The 24165-nt window shown below is 45.5% G+C and overlaps 1 protein-coding gene across 3 annotated transcripts in view; it reads left to right on the top strand.

Moving 5' to 3' along the window:
* Window positions 1–24165, top strand: part of rsph3 (radial spoke head 3) — a 100976-nt gene that overhangs the window by 59406 nt on the left and 17405 nt on the right. The window contains exon 7 of one of the 3 annotated variants that reach the window (XM_059648477.1): window positions 4566–4619. The exons of 1 other annotated variant lie outside the window; for it this stretch is intronic. In XM_059648477.1, coding sequence (XP_059504460.1) covers window positions 4566–4582 — 17 coding nt within the window. In that variant the 3' untranslated portion in view covers window positions 4583–4619. Of the gene's footprint in view, window positions 1–2548; window positions 4057–4565; window positions 4620–24165 lie in introns of those variants that run through there. One more of the 3 variants, XM_059648476.1, reaches the window with a different exon arrangement.

Genomic DNA, 24165 nt, shown 5'->3' with positions numbered 1-24165 from the left:
TGATGTTACAGGCCTAGACCCTTCTTCAAAAGGAAGGGTCTAGGCCCGAAACATCAGCTTTCCTGCTCCTCTGATGCAGCTTGGCCTGCTGTGTTCATCTAGCTCTACACCTTGTTATCTGAGATTCTCCAGCATCTGCAGTTCTTATTATCTTTGAGAGTATCTGGCTTGTGGGATTAATGATGTAACTATGCAAAAGCACTGACTAGCTGAAGCCCAACTGGACTTCAAATAGATGCAACAACTCATTTTTATCATTGGAAAATGCTGCAAGTAGAGCATGAGAGTTGCAGGGAATTACAGTGGAAGTAGACATCCTTGTCAGTCCAACTGAGCTTGGGAAACATCACTTGGGTGAAGGCAATCGCATTGCCTCACACAGGACGTATCCTGTTCAGAGGAACTCTACATCAATCCACAACACAATCCCAAAACAAAACCAAGCCTTGGTCAAACAGTTAAATAGTTTTAAGGAGATAGGCCAGCAGGGTATTGTAGTTGCTTCCAGTATGTGGACTCAAGACAGCTAAAGAATCCTACAAGACCAAAGTAGAGTAGTGTAACTCATAGGCTGGTATCCAGGAGAATTCATACCCTGGAAACTCTATCTACAGCTCAGTTGGAATAGTTAAATTGCTGAGCAACATCCAGATCAGAACCAAAATAAACATCTGGCCAAATGGTCATCTGGTTCTCATGGAGATTGATACCGGTGTGGGCATATCAGTGGTTGCAGAACCAGTTTTTGGCAAAATTCACTCTGGACTCTAGCCCTTAAGTTTGCGAAAGACCTTGGCTAGACTGGGAACCTACACCAGGGAACCATTTAAAGATCAATCGCACAACTTCAGTTCCGGTCTCTCAAGGAGCAGCTCGTTCAGTTACTTGAAATTGCTTGAGAAAGATTCACCCAGATTGGCTCAACAACTTTCTGTTAGGAAAGGGCTACCTGAACAAAGTCCTAATTAAATGTGCAGAAGTTTTCCAAGAAGGTCTAAGGGCTGTCAGAGGAACCAGGGCCACCTGCTTGATCAGGAAGCAAGTGCACAATTCTGTAAGGGCAAAAGTAGAGTCAGAAATCAGAAGACTGGGAAGTAAAGGAATTGTCAGTCCAGTCCAATTTGTGGAATGGGCAGCAATGGTTGTACCAATTTTGAAACCTGACAGATCGGTTTCCCTTGTTGGGGATTTTAAACAAATGCTAAGCTACTTTTCAAAGCTGGATACATACCTAATCCCTCAGATGGAGGATTTGTCCGCAAAGCTCACAGGGAGCTATCCTTCAAAAAGCTGGACAGGAGCCTTGCTTACTTACAATCATGTTTCGATGAGGATTTTCAGACATGTGCAACAGTTAATACACGTAAGGGCTTGTACCAATATATGAGGCAGCCATTTGGTGTCAACCTGTTCACTTACACCCGTCAGGAGATAGTGATGGCAATGAAAGGTGCCCCAGCTCATATCTGTCCAGGAGCTTGGGTTATTTCTTGGGCTGTTAAATTATTATGGAAAGGTCATACATAACCTGGCCTCCATCTTGCATAAAGCAAAGATAAATAAATGGTCAGTAGGAAGGGTGAAGTGAATAGGTAAGTCGGAAGATGTACCGGTTGCGGGCAGGAGAGATTTTTAAAAAGGGGCAGAATGATGGCTCAGCGGCTAGCACTGCTGTCTGACAGCGTCAGGGATCGGGTTCAATTCCACCTTCGGGCAACTGTCTGTGCGGAATTTGCACATTCTCCATGTATCTGCGTGGGTTTCTTCTGGGAGCTGCAGTTTCTGCCCACAGTACAAAGATGTGCAGGCTAGGTGGATTGGCCATGCTAAGTTGCCTATAGTATTCAGGGATGTGTAGATTAGATAGATTTGGGTTGGGTTTGGGTGGGATGCTCTGAGGGTCGGTGTGGACTTGTTGGGCCGAAGAGCCAGTTTCCACACTGTAGGGGTTCTATAAATAAAAATAAATTATATAAATAATTTTTCTTAAATATAAAAGGGTCAGCCTTGGAAATGGTGGCATCAACAAGTCCTAGATTTCAGTGCAGTAAAGAAACAGCCGTCATCGTCAGAGGTGTTGGCACTCTATGACCCCAAGAAAGATCTGATATTGATATGGGATGTCTCCCCTTATGGCATCAGGGTGGTCTTAGCTTAAAGATGGCCCAATGGAAAGGAAAGCCCAATAGCATATGCATCTTTGGATAATGCAGAGCATAAATGTACCCAGATAGAGAAAGATAGATTGGCAATCATATTTGGAGTTGGGAAGCTCCACCAATGCGTGTATGAACAAAAATTTGTGATAATCAGCAGTGCCGCCACTAAGTTTCAGACTGCATATTGTGGTGGACTCTAATACTAAGTGCTTATAATTACAAACAGGAACACCATCTGGGAGGCTAAGTGGCAAATGCAGATGCGTTGACGTGCCTCCCATTAGCAGATACACAACTGGTGGCACTCCCATTGAAAGAGTTTATCATGGTATTTACATTTTATGGTCATGCTCCCAGTCACAATTGATAATATCAATCTTTGGACACAGAAAGATCCCATCCTTTCGAAATTGAAACATCTGGTGGTGATGGGGAAACCAAAGCGGTCATCACAATTTGAACTGAAGTGTTTTGATGGAGAGACCATCTCATGGTAGAGGATGGCATATTGTTGTAGAGCACAAGAGTGATTGTCCCAAGCAAACATCATTGCCAAATACTGGCTGAACTCCACCAGGGCCGTCCAGGGGTTTCTAAAGTGATGATTTTGATGAGAAGCTATATCTAATGGACAGGATTGGATGCAGACGTAGCTATATTGGTGGGGCAGTGCCAAGAGTGCCATCAAGGACAGAAATTACCACCATCAGCTCATCCACATCCATGGTAAGCCTTGGATTCGATTGCATCCTGACTGTGCAGATACTTTCATGGATTCAATGTTCTTATTCATTGTAGACACCCAATCAGAATGGTTGGATGTGCATTGGGTCCATTTGTCAAACGTCGGGGACGTTGATAGAAAATTGTTACGTACCTTTTTCAGTGCGTCCCAGAAGTGTTGGTCACAGATAATGGGCCATTGTTTACCAGCAGGGAAATTAGGTATTTCCTAAAGTAGAATGCGATTTGACATACAAGGACAGCTCCATACACCCAACATCGAACAGCCTGGCAGAAAGAGATGTTCAAAATTTGAAGACTGCCTTGAAGAAACAGCCTACAGCCTCACTAGATACCAAGCTGTCACAGTTCCTATTTGATTATGGGACCACCCTACGTGCAACTGCAGGGATAGCACCGGCAGAATTGCTAATGGGTAGAAGACTACGCTCCAGTTTAAATCTGATCTTTCCAGACCTAGGGGGAGTCAAGGTGAATTGGCATCAGGAATGCCAGTGCCGGACACAAGACTTGGCCAAGTAGAGGGAACAAAGTTTGGTGTAAGAATCAATTATGTGGTCCCACATGGGTGTGAGGTATAGTTGATACAAGGTCAGGACCAGTGATTCATAAAGTTCAGGTTGGGAGCTATGGTCCTGAAGTAGCAAATGGCCCATGTGGAAGGCACAAATTCACAAACAGTGTTGGAGCAAAATATGCCCTTCGCCTCGGAACAGTCGGAAAAACTGCCAGAAATCGTGGTTCACCCTCTCCGTGAAACATTAATGTCTCCTCAGAATCAGAAACAGACAGGATGGATATAGCCATCTTGGCACTTTTGCAGCTAGAAGAAGAGAATGAAATTCTACTCAGGTGCTCCTGGAACCCATGGATTACTTGCCACCTGTATCAGACATCAAGTCAGAGGCACCTGACCCTGTCCTAAAACGCCCTGAAGAGTTCAAGAAAAAGGACTGGCCTATGACCTCAGATTGTGGCAGGGAGGGATATAATGATTGTAATGAGGGTCAGCCTGCTGGACACAATAGAATGAGTTCCCAGATTGGGGTTGTTAATCTGGTCCAATCAGAGAGATCTGTATGACAGAGATACTGCCACTCTGAGGTAGTATTCAAGTCAAGGACTGTTCATGTGTAAATAAAGAGTGACTTGGTGACAGGATACTGGCCTCTGGAGAGTTATTTCAGAAGTATCTTCCATCATAAAGTCTAACGACAAATATCTGTTTAACTGCTCTTTGTTTCCTTGTTCCCCATAACTATCCCATTAATTTTCTGCGAGGACTGTTTGTTTTGACATCTTTCTCTTTAAATGTTTTTTATATTTCTCACTGGTTTGTCATGTAGTTTATTTTCTATCTTTGTTATCTTTTTAGGGCTCCTTTTGGATTATGAATTTATTCCAGTCATCGGGGCTCCTGCTGACTTTTGCCTTCATTTTATATACTATTCTTTTCAACATAATTCGCTGCCTAACTTCTTTGGTTGTCTGTGGTTGGTTTGTTCCTCTCAGAAAATTTCCTCCTCATTGGGTTATATTTTTGCTAAGAATCATGTCCTACTTAAATGTTTGCATCGCTTGCTTACTGTCTGTCCTGCTAATCGATCTGCCCAGCTTATTCTATGGCTGTTTCATTGGAATTCCCTTTTATATATGTTAAAGATACTTGTTTCCAATAAACAATAAACATTTTCGGGAGGAGAGCGAGAGTCAGACGGAGAGAGCACCAGGAGGCTGCCGGGAAGGTAAGATTTTAAAAACTTACCGCGAGCGTCATGGCCCTCCATTTTTGTTTCAGCGGCAGGAGGACCGGGAGCGTCGACCAGGTAGCTGCCGGGATGGTGAGTCACTGTTGTAAAAACTTAGTGTGAATAGGCGGAGCGTTCGCTGAGCAGGAGCAGACATGGGACTCCAGAGTAAGTGAGGTAATATATTTGTGTGGTTGCGTTACCCACACTACTCAGGTAGAGTCTCCCACCCATCCTCCTCCTCTAACCAAAAAAAAGTTCTATGCACCAGATTGGTAAGGTAACTAGTTTATTTTCTATTCTTTATTTTTCAACAGTCTCTTTGGGAATTTAGAATAATGGGAATGGAGGTCAGGGCAGTTGAATGTCCCTCCTGCAGAATGTGGGAGGTAAGGGTCACCACGAGTGTCCCTGCTGACTACACCTGCGGGAAGTGCACCCAACTCCAGCTCCTCAAAAACCGCGTTAGGGAACTGGAGCTGGATGAACTTCGGATCATTCTGAAGGCAGAGGGGGTTATTGAGAGGAGTTACAGGGAGGTAGCCTCTCCTCAAGTACAAGAAAAAGGCAAATGGGTTACGGGAAGGGAAAGGGAACCGGCAGGCAGTGCAGGGGTCCCCTGTGGTCATACCCCTCAACAGTAAGTATACCGTTTTGGATATTCCTCTCTGATGAAGGGTCTAGGCCCGAAACGTCAGCTTTTGTGCTCCTGAGATGCTGCTTGGCCTGCTGTGTTCATCCAGCCTCACATTTTATTATCTCATTTTGGATATTGTTGGGGGGGACAACTTACCAGGGGAAAGCAGTGGGGCACAGATCTCTGGCACAGAATCTGTCCCTGCTGCTCAGAAGGGAAGGGGGAAAAGGAGTAGTCATTGGGGACTCCATAGTTAGAGGGACAGATAGGAGGTTCTGTGGGGACGAGAGAGACTCACGGTTGGTGTGTTGCCTCCCAGGTATCAGGGTTCCTGAGGTCTCTGATCGTGTTTTTGGGGTCTTTAAGGGGGAGGGGTAGCAGCCCCAAATCGTGGTTCACATAGGCACCAACAACATAGGTAGGAAGAGAGATGGGGATTTAAGGCAGAAATTCAGGGAGCTAGGATGGAAGCTGTTATAGAATATGGTAAGAGTTATAGCTGGGGAAAGGCAATTACTATGAGATCAGGCAAGATTTAGGGAACATAGGATGGGGAAGGAAACTGCAGGGGATGGGCACAGTAGAAATGTGGAGCTTATTCAAGGAAAAGCTCCTGTGTGTCCCAGGTGGGTATGTACCTGTCAGGCAGAGAGGAAGCTGGAGAGCGCAGGAGCTGTGGTTTACGAAGGAAGTGGAATCTCTGGTCAAGAGGAAGAAGAAGGCTTATGTTAGGATGAGATGTGAAGGCTCAGTTAGGGCGCTTGAGGGTTACAAGGTAGCCAGGAAAGACCTAATGAGAGAGCTCAGAAGAGCCAGGAGGAGGCATGAGAAGTTGTTGGCGGATAGGATCAGGGTAAACCCTAAGGCTTTCTAGAGGTATTTAAGGAATAAAAGAATGACAAGAGTAAGATTAGGGTCAATCAATGGATAGTAGTGGGAAGTTGTGTGTGGAGTCAGAGGAGATAGGGGAAGCATTAAATGAATATTTTTCGACAGTATTCACTCTAGAAAACGACAATGTTGTCGAGGAGAATACTGAGATACAGGCTACTAGACGAGGTGAGATTGAGGTTCACAAGGAAGAGGTATTAGAAATCCTACAGAGTGTGAAAATAGATACGTCCCCCTGGGCCGGATGGAATTTATCCTAAGATTCTCTGGGAACCCAGGGAGGAGATTGCTGAGCCTTTGGCATTGATCTTTAACTCATCATTGTCTACAGGAATAGTGCCAGAAGACTGGAGGATAGCAAATGTGGTTCCCCTGTTCAAGATGGGGAGTAGAGACAACCCTGGTAATTATAGACCAGTGAGCCTTACTTCAGTTGTTGGTAAAGTGTTGGGAAAGGTTATAAGAGATAGGATTTATAATCATCTAGAAAAGAATAAATTGATTAGGGATAGTCAGCACGGTTTTGTGAAGGGTAGGTCGTGCCTCACAAACCTTATTGAGTTCTTTGAGAAGGTGGCCAAACAGGTAGATGAGAGTAACCCGGTTGGTGTGGGTTATATGGACTTCAGCAAGGCATTCGATAAGTTTCCCCACGATAGGCTATTGTACAAGATGCGAAGGAATGGGATTGTGGGTGATATAGCAGTTTGGATCAGAAACTGGCTTGCTGAAAGAAGACAGAGGGTGGTGGTTGATGGGAAATGTTCATCCTGGAGTCGAGTTACTAGTGGTGTACCGCAAGGGTTGGTGTTGGGTCCACTGCTGTTTGTCATTTTTATAAATGACCTGGATGACTGCATAGAAGGATGGGTTAGTAAATTTTGCAGACGACACTAAGGTCGGTGGAGTTGTGGATAGTGACGAAGGATGTTGTAGGTTGCAGAGAGACATAGATAAGCTGCAAAGCTGGGCTGAGAGGTGGCAAATGAAGTTTAATGCGGAAAAGTGAGAGGTGATGCACTTTGGTAGGAGTAACCAGAAGGCAAAGTACAGGGCTAATGATAAGATTCTTGGTAGTGTAGATGAGCAGGGAGATCTCGGTGTCCATGTTTTTATTTACAGAGGGATCGAGTTCCGGAACCAAGAGGTAATGGTGAAGCTGTACAAAACTCTGGTGCGGCCGCACTTGGAGTATTGCATGCAGTTCTGGTCACCGCATTATAAGAAGGATATGGAAGCTTTGGAAAGGGTGCAGAGGAGATTTACTAGGATGTTGCCTGGTATGGAGGGAAGGTCTTACAAGGAAAGGCTGACGGACTTGAGGCTGTTTTCATCAGAGAGAAGAAGGTTGAGAGGTGACTTTATTGAGACATATAAAATAATCAGAGGGATAGATAGGGTGGATAGAGAGCCTTTTTCCTAGGATGGTGACGGCAAGCACGAGGGGGCATAGCTTTAAATTGAGGAGTGAAAGATATAGGACAGATGTCAGAGGTAGTTTCTTTACTCAGAGTAGTAAGGGAATGGAACGCTTTGCCTGCAACGGTAGTAGATTCGCCAACTTTAAGTACATTTAAGTCGTCGTTGGGCAAGCATATGGACGTACATGGAATAGTGTAGGTTAGATGGGCTTCAGATTGGTATGGCAGGTCGGCACAACATCGAGGGCCGAAGGGATGGTACTGTGCTGTAATGTTCTTTGTTCTGTATAAAGTTGCCCTCACACAAGCTGAATATTAAATTCTAGCATGTGTGATCACTGTTCTTAGGTGATATTTTACTCTGAGGTCATTTACTAAACTTATATCATCACCAGATCCAGGGTAGCCTGTTCCCTGGTTGGCTCATTAATATTGCTCCAGGCCACTATCCCTAATATACTCTGAGTTTGTTATCGTAGTTGAGATAATAGGAACTGCAGATGCTGGCGAATCTGAGATAACAAGGCGTAGAGCTGGATGAACACAGCAGGCCAAGCAGCATCATAGGATCAGGAAGGCTGACGTATGATGCTGCTTGGCCTGCTGTGTTCTTCCAGCTCTGCACCTTGTTATCTTGTTACTGTAGCTGTTCTTTACTGCTTGATTTACTCCATCAACATGAAGGTTGAAGTCACCAATAGTCATTGCTCCATTACATTTGCTGTACTAATTGATTTATACCCTTTCCTACTGTGAGGCTACTCTTTGGGGTTCAATACACTACTCTTATCAGTGACTTCTTTCTCTTACTGTTATTTACTTCCACCAAATGGACACTACTCATCAGAGGCCAGATCATCTCTCACAATTGTCCTTATTTCATCTCTTCTTAACAGTGCTACCCTGCCACCTTTCTCTTACCCTCCTGCCGTTCTGAAAATTCTAGTATCACTGGTAAATTCCCAGTGCCTCCATAATGGTTAAGAGATCATTTACCTCAATTTGTGTCATCAGTTAGACAGTCTTCTTCTGAATGTATCATGCATCAAGATACAAAGCCTTTAAGTTTGCCTTTTTGCCATGTTTAATCATCATAACTTTTCTTTGTACTGTGGACCTATTTGCCTCCCACTCCTGATTACCATTTCTACCATTTTTGCATTTGACTCTTCATTCTGTTATAACTGTCCTTGTTTTCCTTCCTTTGTCACCCTGCTTAGGTTCCCATGCCCATACTTTAGTTTAAAGCACAGTTTAAATCTATCCCAATCACACCAGCAAATACATGCCTCAGGATATTAGTTCAGTATCTGCAAAGATATAATACATTCAGTTTCTACTGATTTTACCTGCCCCACCCAATGTTCTAGGAATTTGAAATCCTCCCACTTGCACTGTCTTTCAAGCCAGACATTCAACTGATACAAGATAATAAAATGTGAGGCTGGATGAACACAGCAGGCCAAGCAGCATCTCAGGAGCACCAAAGCTGACGTTTCGGGCCTAGACCCTTCATCAGAGAGGGGGATGGGGGGAGGGAACTGGAATAAATAGGGAGAGAGGGGGAGGCGGACCGAAGATGGAGAGTAAAGAAGATAGGTGGAGAGAGTGTAGGTGGGGAGGTAGGGAGGGGATAGGTCAGTCCAGGGAAGACGAGTGTAGGGTACGAATACACCCTGCTATTTCTACATTGACTAGCACATTATACTGGTAGTAATTCCAAGATTGCTATCTTTGAGGTCCTACTGTTCAACTTACTTCCTAACTCCTTATATTCAGCTTTTAGAACCTCATCCCTTTAACCTATAATATACGTTTAACCAATGTCATTGGAACTGATATGTACCACAATCACTGACTATTCACCCATACCCTTCAGAATGTCCTGTTGCCACTCTGACATCCTAGATCCTAGCACCGGGAAATAACGTACCATCTAGTGTCTTGATTGTAGCTGCAGAATTGCCTATATCCTCACATTTTATCTTATCTGTATGTGGTGACCACTATACTCTCAGCTTCATGGTATTCTACAATGTCCCATGCTGCGGCTCCATCGCCAAAACCCAGGCTTTCAGGATCTGCAGCTAGACACATTTACTTCTGCACATGTCCTGGCCCCATGCACTGGAAGTGTGCCTAGCTTCTCACATAGAGCAGGAGGAGAAAACCATGGCTTAGAGCTTTCATGCTGTGACTTGTCTCTTTGGATTAAACCTGATGGGCCAGTTAGACTTAAAGGAAGAATAGACATGAGGAGTTTACTGAACAGTGGTGGTCTGTAGTATCAGAGATAATGGGAACTGCAGATGCTGGAGATTCCAAGATAATAAAATGTGAGGCTGGACGAACACAGCAGGCCAAGCAGCATCTCAGGAGCACAAAAGCTGACGTTTCGGGCCTAGACCCTTCATCAGAGAGGGGGATGGGGGGAGGGAACTGGAATAAATAGGGAGAGAGGGGGAGGCGGACCGAAGATGGAGAGTAAAGAAGATAGGTGGAGAGGGTGTAGGTGGGGAGGTAGGGAGGGGATAGGTCAGTCCAGGGAAGACGGACAGGTCAAGGAGGTGGGATGAGGTTAGTAGGTAGCTGGGGGTGCGGCTTGGGGTGGGAGGAAGGGATGGGTGAGAGGAAGAACCGGTTAGGGAGGCAGAGACAGGTTGGACTGGTTTTGGGATGCAGTGGGTGGGGGGGAAGAGCTGGGCTGGTTGTGTGGTGCAGTGGGGGGAGGGGATGAACTGGGCTGGTTGAGGGATGCAGTGGGGGAAGGGGAGATTTTGAAACTGGTGAAGTCCACATTGATACCATATGGCTGCAGGGTTCCCAGGCGGAATATGAGTTGCTGTTCCTGCAACCTTCGGGTGGCATCATGGTGGCAGTGCAGGAGGCCCATGATGGACATGTCATCAAGAGAATGGGAGGGGGAGTGGAAATGGTTTGCGACTGGGAGGTGCAGTTGTTTGTTGCGAACTGAGCGGAGGTGTTCTGCAAAGCGGTCCCCAAGCCTCCGCTTGGTTTCCCCAATGTAGAGAAAGCCGCACCGGGTACAGTGGATGCAGTATACCACATTGGCAGATGTGCAGGTGAACCTCTGCTTAATGTGGAATGTCATCTTGGGGCCTGGGATGGGGGTGAGGGAGGAGGTGTGGGGACAAGTGTAGCATTTCCTGCGGTTGCAGGGGAAGGTGCCGGGTGTGGTGGGGTTGGAGGGCAGTGTGGAGCGAACAAGGGAGTCACGGAGAGAGTGGTCTCTCCGGAAAGCAGACAGGGGTGGGGATGGAAAAATGTCTTGGGTGGTGGGGTCGGATTGTAAATGGCGGAAGTGTCGGAGGATAATGCGTTGTATCCGGAGGTTGGTAGGGTGGTGTGTGAGAACGAGGGGGATCCTCTTGGGGCGGTTGTGGCGGGGGCGGGGTGTGAGGGATGTGTCGCGGGAAATGCGGGAGACGCGGTCAAGGGCGTTCTCAATCACCGTGGGGGGGAAGTTGCGGTCCTTAAAGAACTTGGACATCTGGGATGTGCGGGAGTGGAATGTCTTATCGTGGGAGCAGATGCGGCGGAGGCGGAGGAATTGGGAATAGGGGATGGAATTTTTGCAGGAGGGTGGGTGGGAGGAGGTGTATTCTAGGTAGCTGTGGGAGTCGGTGGGCTTGTAATGGACATCAGTTACAAGCTGGTTGCCTGAGATGGAGACTGAGAGGTCCAGGAAGGTGAGGGATGTGCTGGAGATGGCCCAGGTGAACTGAAGGTTGGGGTGGAAGGTGTTGGTGAAGTGGATGAACTGTTCGAGCTCCTCTGGGGAGCAAGAGGCGGCGCCGATACAGTCATCAATGTACCGGAGGAAGAGGTGGGGTTTGGGGCCTGTGTAGGTGCGGAAGATGGACTGTTCCACGTAACCTACAAAGAGGCAGGCATAGCTGGGGCCCATGCGGGTGCCCATGGCCACCCCCTTAGTCTGTAGGAAGTGGGAGGAGTCAAAAGAGAAGTTGTTGAGTGTGAGGACGAGTTCCGCTAGGCGGATGAGAGTGTCGGTGGAGGGGGCCTGGTCGGGCCTGCGGGACAGGAAGAAGCGGAGGGCCTTGAGGCCATCTCCATGCGGAATGCAGGTGTACAGGGACTGGACGTCCATGGTGAATATGAGGTGTTGGGGGCCAGGGAATTGGAAGTCCTGGAGGAGGTGGAGGGCGTGGGTGGTGTCACGGACATAGGTGGGGAGTTCCTGGACCAAAGGGGAGAAAATGGAGTCCAGATAGGTGGAGACTCCTTCCCAAAATCCACAAACCTGCCTGCCCTGGTCGACCCATCGTCTCAGCCTGCTCCTGCCCCACCGAACTCATCTCCACCTATCTGGACTCCATTTTCTCCCCTTTGGTCCAGGAACTCCCCACCTATGTCCGTGACACCACCCACGCCCTCCACCTCCTCCAGGACTTCCAATTCCCTGGCCCCCAACACCTCATATTCACCATGGACGTCCAGTCCCTGTACACCTGCATTCCGCATGGAGATGGCCTCAAGGCCCTCCGCTTCTTCCTGTCCCGCAGGCCCGACCAGGCCCCCTCCACCGACACTCTCATCCGCCTAGCGGAACTCGTCCTCACACTCAACAACTTCTCTTTTGACTCCTCCCACTTCCTACAGACTAAGGGGGTGGCCATGGGCACCCGCATGGGCCCCAGCTATGCCTGCCTCTTTGTAGGTTACGTGGAACAGTCCATCTTCCGCACCTACACAGGCCCCAAACCCCACCTCTTCCTCCGGTACATTGATGACTGTATCGGCGCCGCCTCTTGCTCCCCAGAGGAGCTCGAACAGTTCATCCACTTCACCAACACCTTCCACCCCAACCTTCAGTTCACCTGGGCCATCTCCAGCACATCCCTCACCTTCCTGGACCTCTCAGTCTCCATCTCAGGCAACCAGCTTGTAACTGATGTCCATTACAAGCCCACCGACTCCCACAGCTACCTAGAATACACCTCCTCCCACCCACCCTCCTGCAAAAATTCCATCCCCTATTCCCAATTCCTCCGCCTCCGCCGCATCTGCTCCCACGATAAGACATTCCACTCCCGCACATCCCAGATGTCCAAGTTCTTTAAGGACCGCAACTTCCCCCCCACGGTGATTGAGAACGCCCTTGACCGCGTCTCCCGCATTTCCCGCGACACATCCCTCACACCCCGCCCCCGCCACAACCGCCCCAAGAGGATCCCCCTCGTTCTCACACACCACCCTACCAACCTCCGGATACAACGCATTATCCTCCGACACTTCCGCCATTTACAATCCGACCCCACCACCCAAGACATTTTTCCATCCCCACCCCTGTCTGCTTTCCGGAGAGACCACTCTCTCCGTGACTCCCTTGTTCGCTCCACACTGCCCTCCAACCCCACCACACCCGGCACCTTCCCCTGCAACCGCAGGAAATGCTACACTTGTCCCCACACCTCCTCCCTCACCCCCATCCCAGGCCCCAAGATGACATTCCACATTAAGCAGAGGTTCACCTGCACATCTGCCAATGTGGTATACTGCATCCACTGTACCCGGTGCGGCTTTCTCTACATTGGGGAAACCAAGCGGAGGCTTGGGGACCGCTTTGCAGAACACCTCCGCTCAGTTCGCAACAAACAACTGCACCTCCCAGTCGCAAACCATTTCCACTCCCCCTCCCATTCTCTTGATGACATGTCCATCATGGGCCTCCTGCACTGCCACCATGATGCCACCCGAAGGTTGCAGGAACAGCAACTCATATTCCGCCTGGGAACCCTGCAGCCATATGGTATCAATGTGGACTTCACCAGTTTCAAAATCTCCCCTTCCCCCACTGCATCCCTCAACCAGCCCAGTTCATCCCCTCCCCCCACTGCACCACACAACCAGCCCAGCTCTTCCCCCCCACCCACTGCATCCCAAAACCAGTCCAACCTGTCTCTGCCTCCCTAACCGGTTCTTCCTCTCACCCATCCCTTCCTCCCACCCCAAGCCGCACCCCCAGCTACCTACTAACCTCATCCCACCTCCTTGACCTGTCCGTCTTCCCTGGACTGACCTATCCCCTCCCTACCTCCCCACCTACACCCTCTCCACCTATCTTCTTTACTCTCCATCTTCGGTCCGCCTCCCCCTCTCTCCCTATTTATTCCAGTTCCCTCCCCCCATCCCCCTCTCTGATGAAGGGTCTAGGCCCGAAACGTCAGCTTTTGTGCTCCTGAGATGCTGCTTGGCCTGCTGTGTTCGTCCAGCCTCACATTTTATTATCGTGGTCTGTAGTATATTTGTTTTATTGCAATGAGTAAAGACAGGTCAGGCAAATGAACTTAGAGCTTCGAGTAATATATATAATTATGATGTTAAGATTACAGAGACTTGGTTGGGAGAGGGACAGGACTAGAAGTTTAATGTTCTGGGATTTAAATGTTTTGGGCATGATAAGGATATAAAAGAGATGGAGGAGTTGCATGACTGATTAGGGAGAATGCCTTGAAGGACTCATTAGACAAGGTCATGTGGTTAGATTTTAGGAATAGGAAGGGTGTAATCACTGTGGGATTGTACTACAAGCCTCCCAACAGCCAGTGGGCAGTAGAGGAAAGATATGTGAAAGTACTATGGAAAAATAGGAAAATAGCAGGGTTGTGGTGGGTAATTTTAATTTCTCCAGGGTGCTAAGAGCCAAGATAGATGGGAGTTTGCTAGGTGTATCCAGGATGATTTTTAAGAAATATATAAATAGTCCAATTGGGGAGGTGCCATACTAGACCTGGTGCTAGATAATGAGCCAGGCCAGGTGATCAAAATTTCAGTGGGGGTGCCTTTTGGGAACAGTGACCATAATTCTGTGAGATTTAAGTTACTTATGGATAGGAATAAGATTAGTTCTCTGGTGAAAATACTAAACTTGGGGGAAGGCTAATGACCACATTATTAGGCATGGACTGGCGAATGTAGATGGGGCCAGCAGTTTGAGAGTAAATCCGCATCTGGCATGTAGGCGCCTTTTAAAGGCCAGTTGATTTAAGTTGAGGTCAAGCATGCTCCTGTGAAAATCAAGGATAGGATGGTAAGATTTGGGTACCTTGGATAACATTAGAAATTGAGAGCTTAGTCAAAAAGAGAAAGGAAGCATACATATGGTTTGGCAAACTGAAGACAGACAGAGCCCACAAAGCATACAAAAGTAGCAGGAAAGATCTCAAACAAGAAATTAAGAGGACTGAAAGGGGCCATGAAATGCCTTTGGTAAACATGATTGAGGAAAACCCCAAGCTGTTTCACGTATGTATATGTAAAATTACCTAGAGCATAACGAGAGGAAGTGTAGATCCACTCAAGGTCAAAGGAGGTGGCTGAACCCTGTGATAATTACCAAGCCCCAATCTGCTATGACAGGATTAGAGCTTCCCTTATAATAATTACTCCAGAAACACCCAGAAAAGCTTGTCTTTCCCCTCGTAATCTGTTAAAAGAGTGGTTAAAAGAAAGAGAATCCCTGATCTCCACTTTACAAATAACAAGAAACAATTTATTTGTTTAACCCTAATGTTGCATGAATTAAGAGAATTACTAACAAACCGAATAATTCCCCCCAGACTACTAACGACTCCCTAACCAATCTAAGTTAAGAAGTGGGTGAGGTCCTTAATGAATACTTTGCATCGGCATTCACAAAGGACAAAGATGTGGTGGAAGGTTAGTCTCAGGAGGCATACGTAATAGTATATTAATGGCAAGGTCCTGTGGAGTGTTGTCAAACAGAGACCTTGGGGTGCGGATTCATAGTTCTAAGAAAATGAAGTCACAGATAAAGAGGGTAGTGAAGAAGGCGTTTGGTGACTTGCCTTTATTGGTCATTGTATTGAGTGAAAGTATTGGGAGGTCATGTTGCAGATGTAAAGGACATTGGTTAGGCCACTTTTGGAATACTACATTCAATTCTGGTCTCCCTGCTATAGGAAATATGTTGTGAAACTTGAAAGTGTTCATAAAAGATTTACAAGGATGTTGCCAGGGTTGGAGGATTTGAGCGAGAGAGACAGGCTGAAGAGGCTGGGGCTATTTTCCCTGAAGCATCAGAGGCTGAGGCCACTTTATAAAGGTTTATAAAATCATGAGAGTCATGGATAAGTGAATAGCTAAGATCTTTTCCTCAGGGTAGAGGAGCCCCAAACTAGAAGGCATAGGTTTAAGGTGAGACAGGAAAGATTTAAAAGGGACCTAAGAGGCAACTTTTTCATGCAGAGGGTGATGCATGTGTAGAATGAGCTGCCAGAGGTGAGATGGTGGAGGCTGGTACAATTACAACATTCAAAAAACATCGGGATGGGTACACGAATACGAAGCGTTTAGAGGCATATAGGCCAAACGCTGGCAAATGGGACTAGATTAATTTAGGATGTCTTGTTGGCGTGGATGAATTGGACAGAAGGGTCTGTTTCCATCTTGTATATCTCTATGATTCTATGACTGAATGTTGATATTCTGAGGCATGTTAGTATAAAAAAGGCGAGTGTGTTTTGAAAAGCATTAAGGTAGACAGATCGCCAGAACCTGATAAAATCTACCCCAGAAAGCTGAGGGAGGCAGTTGAGGAAATTGCTGGGGCCTTATATGAAATCTTCTTTAGTCACAGGAGCGGTCCCAGATGTCTGGAAAATAGCCAACATGTTCCTTTGTTTAAGGGCAGCACAAATAATGAGGGAAGTTATTGGAGAAGATTCTTGGGGATAAGATTTACTCACATGTAGAAAAAATATGGAATTATTAGCATCAGGCAGCAGAGCTTTGTCATTACAAACTTGATCGAGTTTTTTTGAGAAACTGACAAAAGATGATTGAGGGCATTGTCTACATAGACTTTAGCAAGGTCTTTGACAAGGTCTCTCAAGTCAGGCTGATACAAAAGGTAAAATTACATGGGATCTGCAGTGAGCTGCTAAGATGGAGACAGAACTGCTTTAGTCATAGAAGACAGAATAGCAATGGAACGGTGTTTTTCTGAGTGAAGATCCGTGACTAGTGGTGTTCCACAGGGATCAGTGGTGGAACTCCTGTTGTGTGCAATATACATAAATGACTTGAGGGGGAATGTAGGTGACTTCATTAGTTATTCTGCTAATGACACATTTTGGGGGAGCTCTAGATAGTGAGGAGGACTGCCAGAGGACACGGTAGGATATATATGGACAGGAGATGTGGGTAAAGAAATAGCAGATGGAGTTTAACCTGGACAAATGTGAGGTGATGTATTTTGGGAGATCTAATGCAGGAGTGAAGTTATAGTAAATGGCAGAACCCAGTATCAGCATACAGAGGAATCGAAGCGTACAGGTCCATAGTTCCCTGAAAGTGGCATCATAAGTGGATAAGGTTGTCAGAAAGCTACATAGTATTCTTGTCTTCATCATTTGGGGCATAGAGTATAAAATGTGGCAAGCCATGTATCGGCTGTATAGAACTTTAGTTAGGTCACATTCGGAATATTGTGTACAGTTCTGGTTGTCGCACTATTAGATGGATGCAGAGTCTTTGGAGAGGGTACAGAAGCGGCTTACCAGGATGTCCTGAATACCAGTTATGAAGTGGAATCACTGGACCCAAAACGTGAATTCTGATTTCTCTCCACAGATGCTGCCAGACCTGCTGAGTTTTCCCAGCATTTTCTGTTTTTGTTACCAAAATGTTGCCTGGTTTGGTGGGTGTTAGCTATGAAGATAAGTTGGACAAACTTGGTTTGTTTTCAGTTGAACTTTGAAGGATGAGGGGTGACCTGATAGAAGAAGTTTCCAAAATAATGAGAGCCACGGATAAAATGTCAGTCATTTTCCCAGGGTAGAAATGTCACTTACGGGGGGCATAGGTTTAAGGTAAAAGGAGAAAGTTTAGAGGAGATGTGAGAGGCAAGTTCTTTCACACAAAGGGTGGTAAGTGCCTGAATTGTGCTGCCAGAGGTGTGGTGGTAGAAGCGGATACAAAGCCAACTTTTAAGAGACATCTTTGATCAATGTATGAATAGACAGGGAATAGAGGGGTATGAACCGCGTAATGGCAGGAGGTTTTTAGTTTAGAAAGACCAAGTGTTGGCACAGTCTTGTTGAGCTGAAGAGCCTGTTCCTGTGTTGTATTGTTCTTTGTTCTTTCTAAAGAGCTCTTAAAATCAGATATGAATTACTTTAGGGGCCCTTCTTCCCTTGACCTCATTAAAACAGAAGCATATAAACTATAAACAACAAAATAAAGATGTTACAAAGAATCAACAATAGTAGTGGTTCAAACACTCACTATCTGTACTCACCCAGCCAGCAGCTTCCACTTGACCCTGTGTCACTTATGAATCCTCATGTCACCTCAGGAGCTCTGTCTCTGGATTTAGTGAAGGTAAACTGGGCTGTTCCTTTTAAAATTTTTCTGCTGCTTTGCTCAGCTGCTCTTTGCCAGATTTCCTTTCTCTCTCTCTCTGACCTCCAGAGCTCTGAGTTCAGTGCCGTCCTATTGTCCCTAAATCCCTTGCCACTTCTCATGTTTTCGGCCACTCCCTTCACCTACCTGTTTCATTTGGCTTTATAGTATCCGCAGTCAATCAGAGATGAGAGGACACTTAATCCCTTTTATTACTGGTCTCCCTGACTCAACCGTACTTTTTTAAATCCCCCACTCCTGGTGGAAGCGAAATCCTTCTCTAGGTCATTTCCAACTCCACCAACTTCAACTGTTCCCAACAGCCCAAACCTTGGCCATTGGTGAGTATAAGTACAAGTACATTTTTCTCTCTTTCTTTCTTTCTGGTCCCTCCACCATCCAAGATTATCTATAGATCTATAGAAGCGGTGCATGTATGAATGCATTAATACCTGGACAGTATCCAGGTTTGGGCTGAAAAATAGTAAATAACGTTTGCAACAATGGTCAGTAGATGACCATCTCCAACCAGATAGAAATAATCATCATCCTTTGACATTCAATGGCCTTACTCTCACTGAACCCACCAGCATCAACATCCTGTGGGTTACCATTGATCAGAAACTCAACTGAACTAACCATTTAAATATAGTAGCTACCTAAAGCAGGTCAGAGACTAGGAATGCTGTGGCGAGTAACTTGCCACCTAACTTCCCAAACCCTGTCCACCATTTACAAGGCACAAGACAAGACTCTGATGAAATATTCCCCACTTGCCTGGATGATTGTAGCTCCAACAACACTCAAAAAGCTTGACACCATCCAGGATAAAGCAACTGCTCGACTGGTTCCAAATCCACAAACATCTACCATCACCACTATCAATGCTTAATAGTAGCAGTGCGCATCATCTTCCAGATATACACTGCAGGAATTCACCAAGGCTTCTTAGATAGCATCTTCCATCTTGATAGACCAAGGCAGTAGGTATTTGGGAACATCACCACATCCAAGTCACACACTATCCTGACTTGGAGATTAATTGCCCTCCCTTCCGTGTTGCTGGGTTATTTTTCTGTAACTTCTTCCCTAACAGCCTTGTGTGGCTTCCTATAGCAATGGACCACAGCTATTAAAGAAGACAGCTCATCACCACCTCTAGAGTAACTAGGAATAGGCATCAACAGTGTCCATATCCCATGAATGAGTTTTAAAAGAAAGAGATGCTGAACACCCGAGAGGGATAGTTGGTGATCAAGGAGGATGTTTCCTTGCTGATATTTGATCTAATGGGGCCTGGAGTCAATGTTGAGAATTCCCAGGGCAACTCCTGAATGTGTACCACTGTGCAACCACCTCTGCTGCTAGTGGAACAGTACATAGTCAGGAACGGTGATGCTGTCAGCTGGCTCATGTTCTGGAACATATGATTCTGCTGGTGTGATACTATCAGGTTGTTGTTTGTCTAATTTGTGAAACAACACTCCCAATTTTGACACCAGTTACCAGACATTAGTAAGGAGGATTTTACATAGTTGACTGAGCTGAATTTGCCTTTGTTTCCATTGCCTAGGGTTTGTGCTAGATGGTCTGTCTAGTTTCATTGCTTTTTGGTGACTACCTGCTTCAAGTCCTAATTGGCACAGTTAAGACAAAGATGAGATTATAACCAAACAACCCTTTCATTGCCATGATTGTCTACTTCTTCCTCTGTAACATTGCCTGATTCTTCCTCCACCTCAGCTCATCTGCTGAAATTTTCTTCCTGTCTTTGTTCAAATGATCTACTTATGGGCTTCTGTATCTTCCAACCAGCATAAATTTGAGCATATCCAGAACTCTACTGCCCCATCCAAACTCATCACTCTAATCACTCATCATTGCAGTGCTCACTGATCTACATTGATTTCCAGTCTGGTACTGCCTTAAATTTAACATGCCCTCCTCTTTTTAAAGCTTTTTGTTTCTTGCCTGTTACTCTGTCCACTCCTACAAGCCTCCTGAGCGTCTGATCTCATCCTTTTATGACCTCTTACAATTTGACTTTACGCTTTGCAATTCCCTCCAACACCTCTCCACTTCCCTATTGCTCTTCTCCCTTAACATGCTAAATTTATCCCTTTGACCAAACTTCTTCATTTGTCACCTCTCCTGTGGCCTGCCATGTGGCTAAGTGCCAGATTCTTATTTGATATTGCTGTTGTGAATTGTCGTGATGTAAAGGATAATGTTACCGTAGTCATTAAAGAGAGACAGCCAGTAGTGGTTTAACGTAAGGGTCAAGACACCTCAAGCAAGGGGAGAGATTGAGGAGAGTCCTTCATGGTAATCTCAGCCAATGCAGGAATCAAATCCGTGCTGTTGGTGTCACCTGCATCATGAATCAGCCATCCAACCAACTGAGCTAACCATTTTACTTTGTGTTCATCATTTCCCAGCTATTTTTACTTGTATTCCAATTGTAGTGCTCTTAATCAACTAATATTCTGTGAACTGAGAATCAAGCTTTTCATGGCTCGGTGTCACAGTACTGAGTGTGTCTACCACCCGCAGGATAATAAAGAAAATCGAGTGGAAACTGGACCATGTTCCATGGTTAACTCCACTTAATTTATTTTCTTTTCATTTATATTTGGAAGTTGAATTATTTCCAAATAATAAAGATGAATATTCATTAATCCAGCCCCTTATTCTTCTGCGTTGATGAAAATATCTTTTAGTCTTCTACATTCGTGAGACTAAACCCATCTGTAATCCTAAACAGATTCATAGAGAACACAATTGTCCGCTAGAGGACACATTGACCAAATGTCTATGGCAGTAATTGGCGTGCTGAAGGTAAAGACATTATCATTAGAAAATAGGTTTAGGGCACTCATCTCTCTGGTAGCATCCTGAACTTGTCCTTAACAATATTAAATGGAACTTTTAATTTATTTGTGATGCTGACAGAGAAAGTATCATTGTTTTAACACACTGTGCCACTTATAAAAGAAACTCAGTTTTTGCTTGATCACCTACATCCAATGCATTTCTGTTGGACTCCAAATGTCAAACTTGTCTCCCTTCATTGATCTGTGTGAATAATTAGGAAAATTAGCTTAACTGTCTTGCAGCAGCATCTTCATTCAAAAACATAAAATATCTTTCATGTACCATTCAATTATAGTTTCAGTTACGTGTGCTCATATGGATATGAGTCGTGTTCATAACTAACAACTTTTTTATAGTGCTTTCTTGCGCAACTGTATGGTTTTCTCCCACCTGTATTACTTTCTACCTTGATCCACCACCACTAAATCACTAATAACTAACTTACATGTAGAACTCATTTAGGGCAGTGCAATGAACCTAAGATAAAGAGAGAGGAGATTAAATGAAAATGGAGTTGGAGCAGGAAATAAGGCAATCCACCACCTGCAGTGTCTACATCTCTCTCAAGGCATTGAGAGTGTTGGTTGACATCACATGCTCCATCTCCAAGAATACTAGGGCACAAATGTTGCCTTGAAAGAGAGGCAGAAAGTTGACAACTGTAAGCACGAGGGCATACTATGTGAACGTGTTAATGGCCGCCTTGGCCAGGCCCAGGAGCAAAGCAGACTCACAAGGAGGTTATATAGAACACAGCACAGGCCCTTTGGCCCACGATGTTGTGCCAAACATTTACCCTAACCTAATGTTTATCTAATCTCACCCCTACCTTATACTATCATCCATATGCCTATCTAACAGCCACTTAAATGCCTCTAATGAGGCTGACTCCACTACCCTCTCCAGCAATGCATTCCATGCCCCTACCACTCTGAGTAAAGAACCTACCTCTGACATCTCCCCTATATCTACGTCCACTCACTTTAGAAGGATGAGAGGGGATCAGATTGAGACGTATAAGATTATTAAGGTATTGGACACTCTGGAGGCAGGAAGCATGTTTCCGCTGATGGGTGAGCCCAAAACCAGAGGACACAGTTTAAAAATAAGGTGTAGGCCATTTAGAACAGAGTTGAGTTCACCCAGAGAGTGGTGGATATATGGAATACTCTGCCCCAGAAGGCAGTGGAGGCCAAGTCTCTGGAAAATATATTTTCAAGAAGAGCTGGATAGAGGTCTTAAAGATAGTGGAATTAAGGGTTATGGGGATAAGGCAGGACAGGATACTGATTGTGTATGATCAGCCATGATCATAATGAATAGTGCTGGCTGGAAGGGCCGAATGGCCTACTCCTGCACCTATTGTCTAAAACTATGCTCACTTGTAACAGCTACCTCCACTCTAGGAAAAAGAAAAAAGGTTGTCCAATTAGCTCTAACAGGGAGTTGCCCTGGACATTGACTTCTGGACCCCATGAAGTCTTGGGCTTCAGATTCAACATGGGCAAGGAAACCTCCTGTTGATTCCCATGCATTGTTCTCCGTCAGCTAATGAATTGGTACTCTTCCATGTTGACCAACACTTAGAGGAAGCACTGAGAATGGCAAGGGAACAAAATGTACACTGGGTGGGGGATATCTATGTCCACCACAAAGAGTTGCTTGGCACAGTACTACAGATTGAACGGGTTGGGTTCTAAAGGACATAGCTACTAGACTGGATCTGCAGCAGGTGATGAGGGAACCGACAAGACAGAAAAACATATTTGACCTGGTCCTTACCAATCTGACAGCTGCAGATGTGTCTGTCCATGATGGTATAAATAAGAGCGACCACCATGCAATCTGTATGGAGACAAAGTCCCAAGTTTACATTGAGAATATTCTCCATTGTTGTGTGGCACTACCACTATGCTAAATGGGACAAATTTCAAATAGATCTGCTATCTGAAGATTGGGCATCCATGAGGCACTACAGGCATTAACAACAGCAGAATTCTACTCCAGCAGAATCTGTAACTCATGGCCCAGTATATCCCCCACTCAACCATTACCATCAAGCCAAGGGATCAACCCTGGTTCAATGGAGAGTGCAGGAGGACATGCCAGGAGCAGCATTAGGCATACCTGATGATGAAGTGATAAGGCAAGGGAACCGTGGTTTACTAAAGAAATTGTATCTCTTGTTAAGCGGAAGAGGGAGGCTTATGTGACGATGAGACGAGATGGCTCAGAAGAGGCGATGGAGAATTACAGATTAGCTAGGAAGGATTTAAAGAGAGAGTTAAGAAGAGCAAGGAGGGGACATGAGAAGACATTAGCAGGTAGAATAAAGGAGAACCCTAAAGCTTTCTATAGGTATGTGAGGAATAAGAGGATGACTAGGGTAGGAAGTCAACGACAGAAGTGGGAAGTTGTGTGTTAACCTTGTGGAGATCGGAGAGGTGCTACACGAATATTTCTCATCTGTTTTCACTCAGGAAAAGGAGAATATTGTAGAGGAGAAGATTGAGTTACGGTCTACTAGAATTGAAAGGATTGAGGTTAGTAAGGAGGAGGCATTATCAATTCTAGAAGGTGTAAAGGTGGATAAATACCATGGGCTGGATGGGATTTTTGCGAGGATTCTCTGAGAAGTTAGGGAGGAGGTGGTGGAGCCTTTGGCCTTGATCTTTGAGGCCTCATAGTCTACAGATTTAGTACCAGAGGACTAGAGGATTGCAAACAATGTGCCCTTGTTCGAAAAGGGCAGGAGAGATGACCCATATAGACCTGTGAGCCTTATGTCTGTTGTAGGAAAAGTTTTGGAAAGGATTATAAGAGAGAGGATTTATAATCATCTAGCAAGCAACAATTTGATTGGAGATAGTCTACATGGATTTGTCAACGGCAGGTCGTGTCTCACAAACCTCATTGAGTTTTTTGAGAAGGTGACCAAGCATGTGGATGAAGGTAGGGCAGTTGACGTGGTGTACATGGACTTCAGTAAAGCTTTTGATAAGGTTCCACATGGTAGGCTATTGGAGAAAATACGGAGGCATGGGATTGAGGGAGATTTTGCAGTTTGGATTAGAAACGGGCTTTCTGTAAGAAGGCAACGAGTGGTGGTTAATGGAAAATATTCAGCCCGGAGTCCAGTTACTGGTGGTGTGTCTCAAGGATCTATTTTGGGACGACTGCTGTTTGTTATTTTTTATAAATGACTTGGACGCAGGCATTGGTGGATGGGTTAGTAAGTTTGCAGATGACACTAAAGTCGGTGGAGTGGTGGACAGTGTGGAACA

This window comes from Stegostoma tigrinum, chromosome 9, assembly GCF_030684315.1.
Source record: "Stegostoma tigrinum isolate sSteTig4 chromosome 9, sSteTig4.hap1, whole genome shotgun sequence".
NCBI classification, from domain to species: domain Eukaryota; kingdom Metazoa; phylum Chordata; class Chondrichthyes; order Orectolobiformes; family Stegostomatidae; genus Stegostoma; species Stegostoma tigrinum.
The sequence above is the reverse complement of the archived record's forward strand: the minus strand, read 5'-3'. Positions and strand labels throughout refer to the sequence as shown.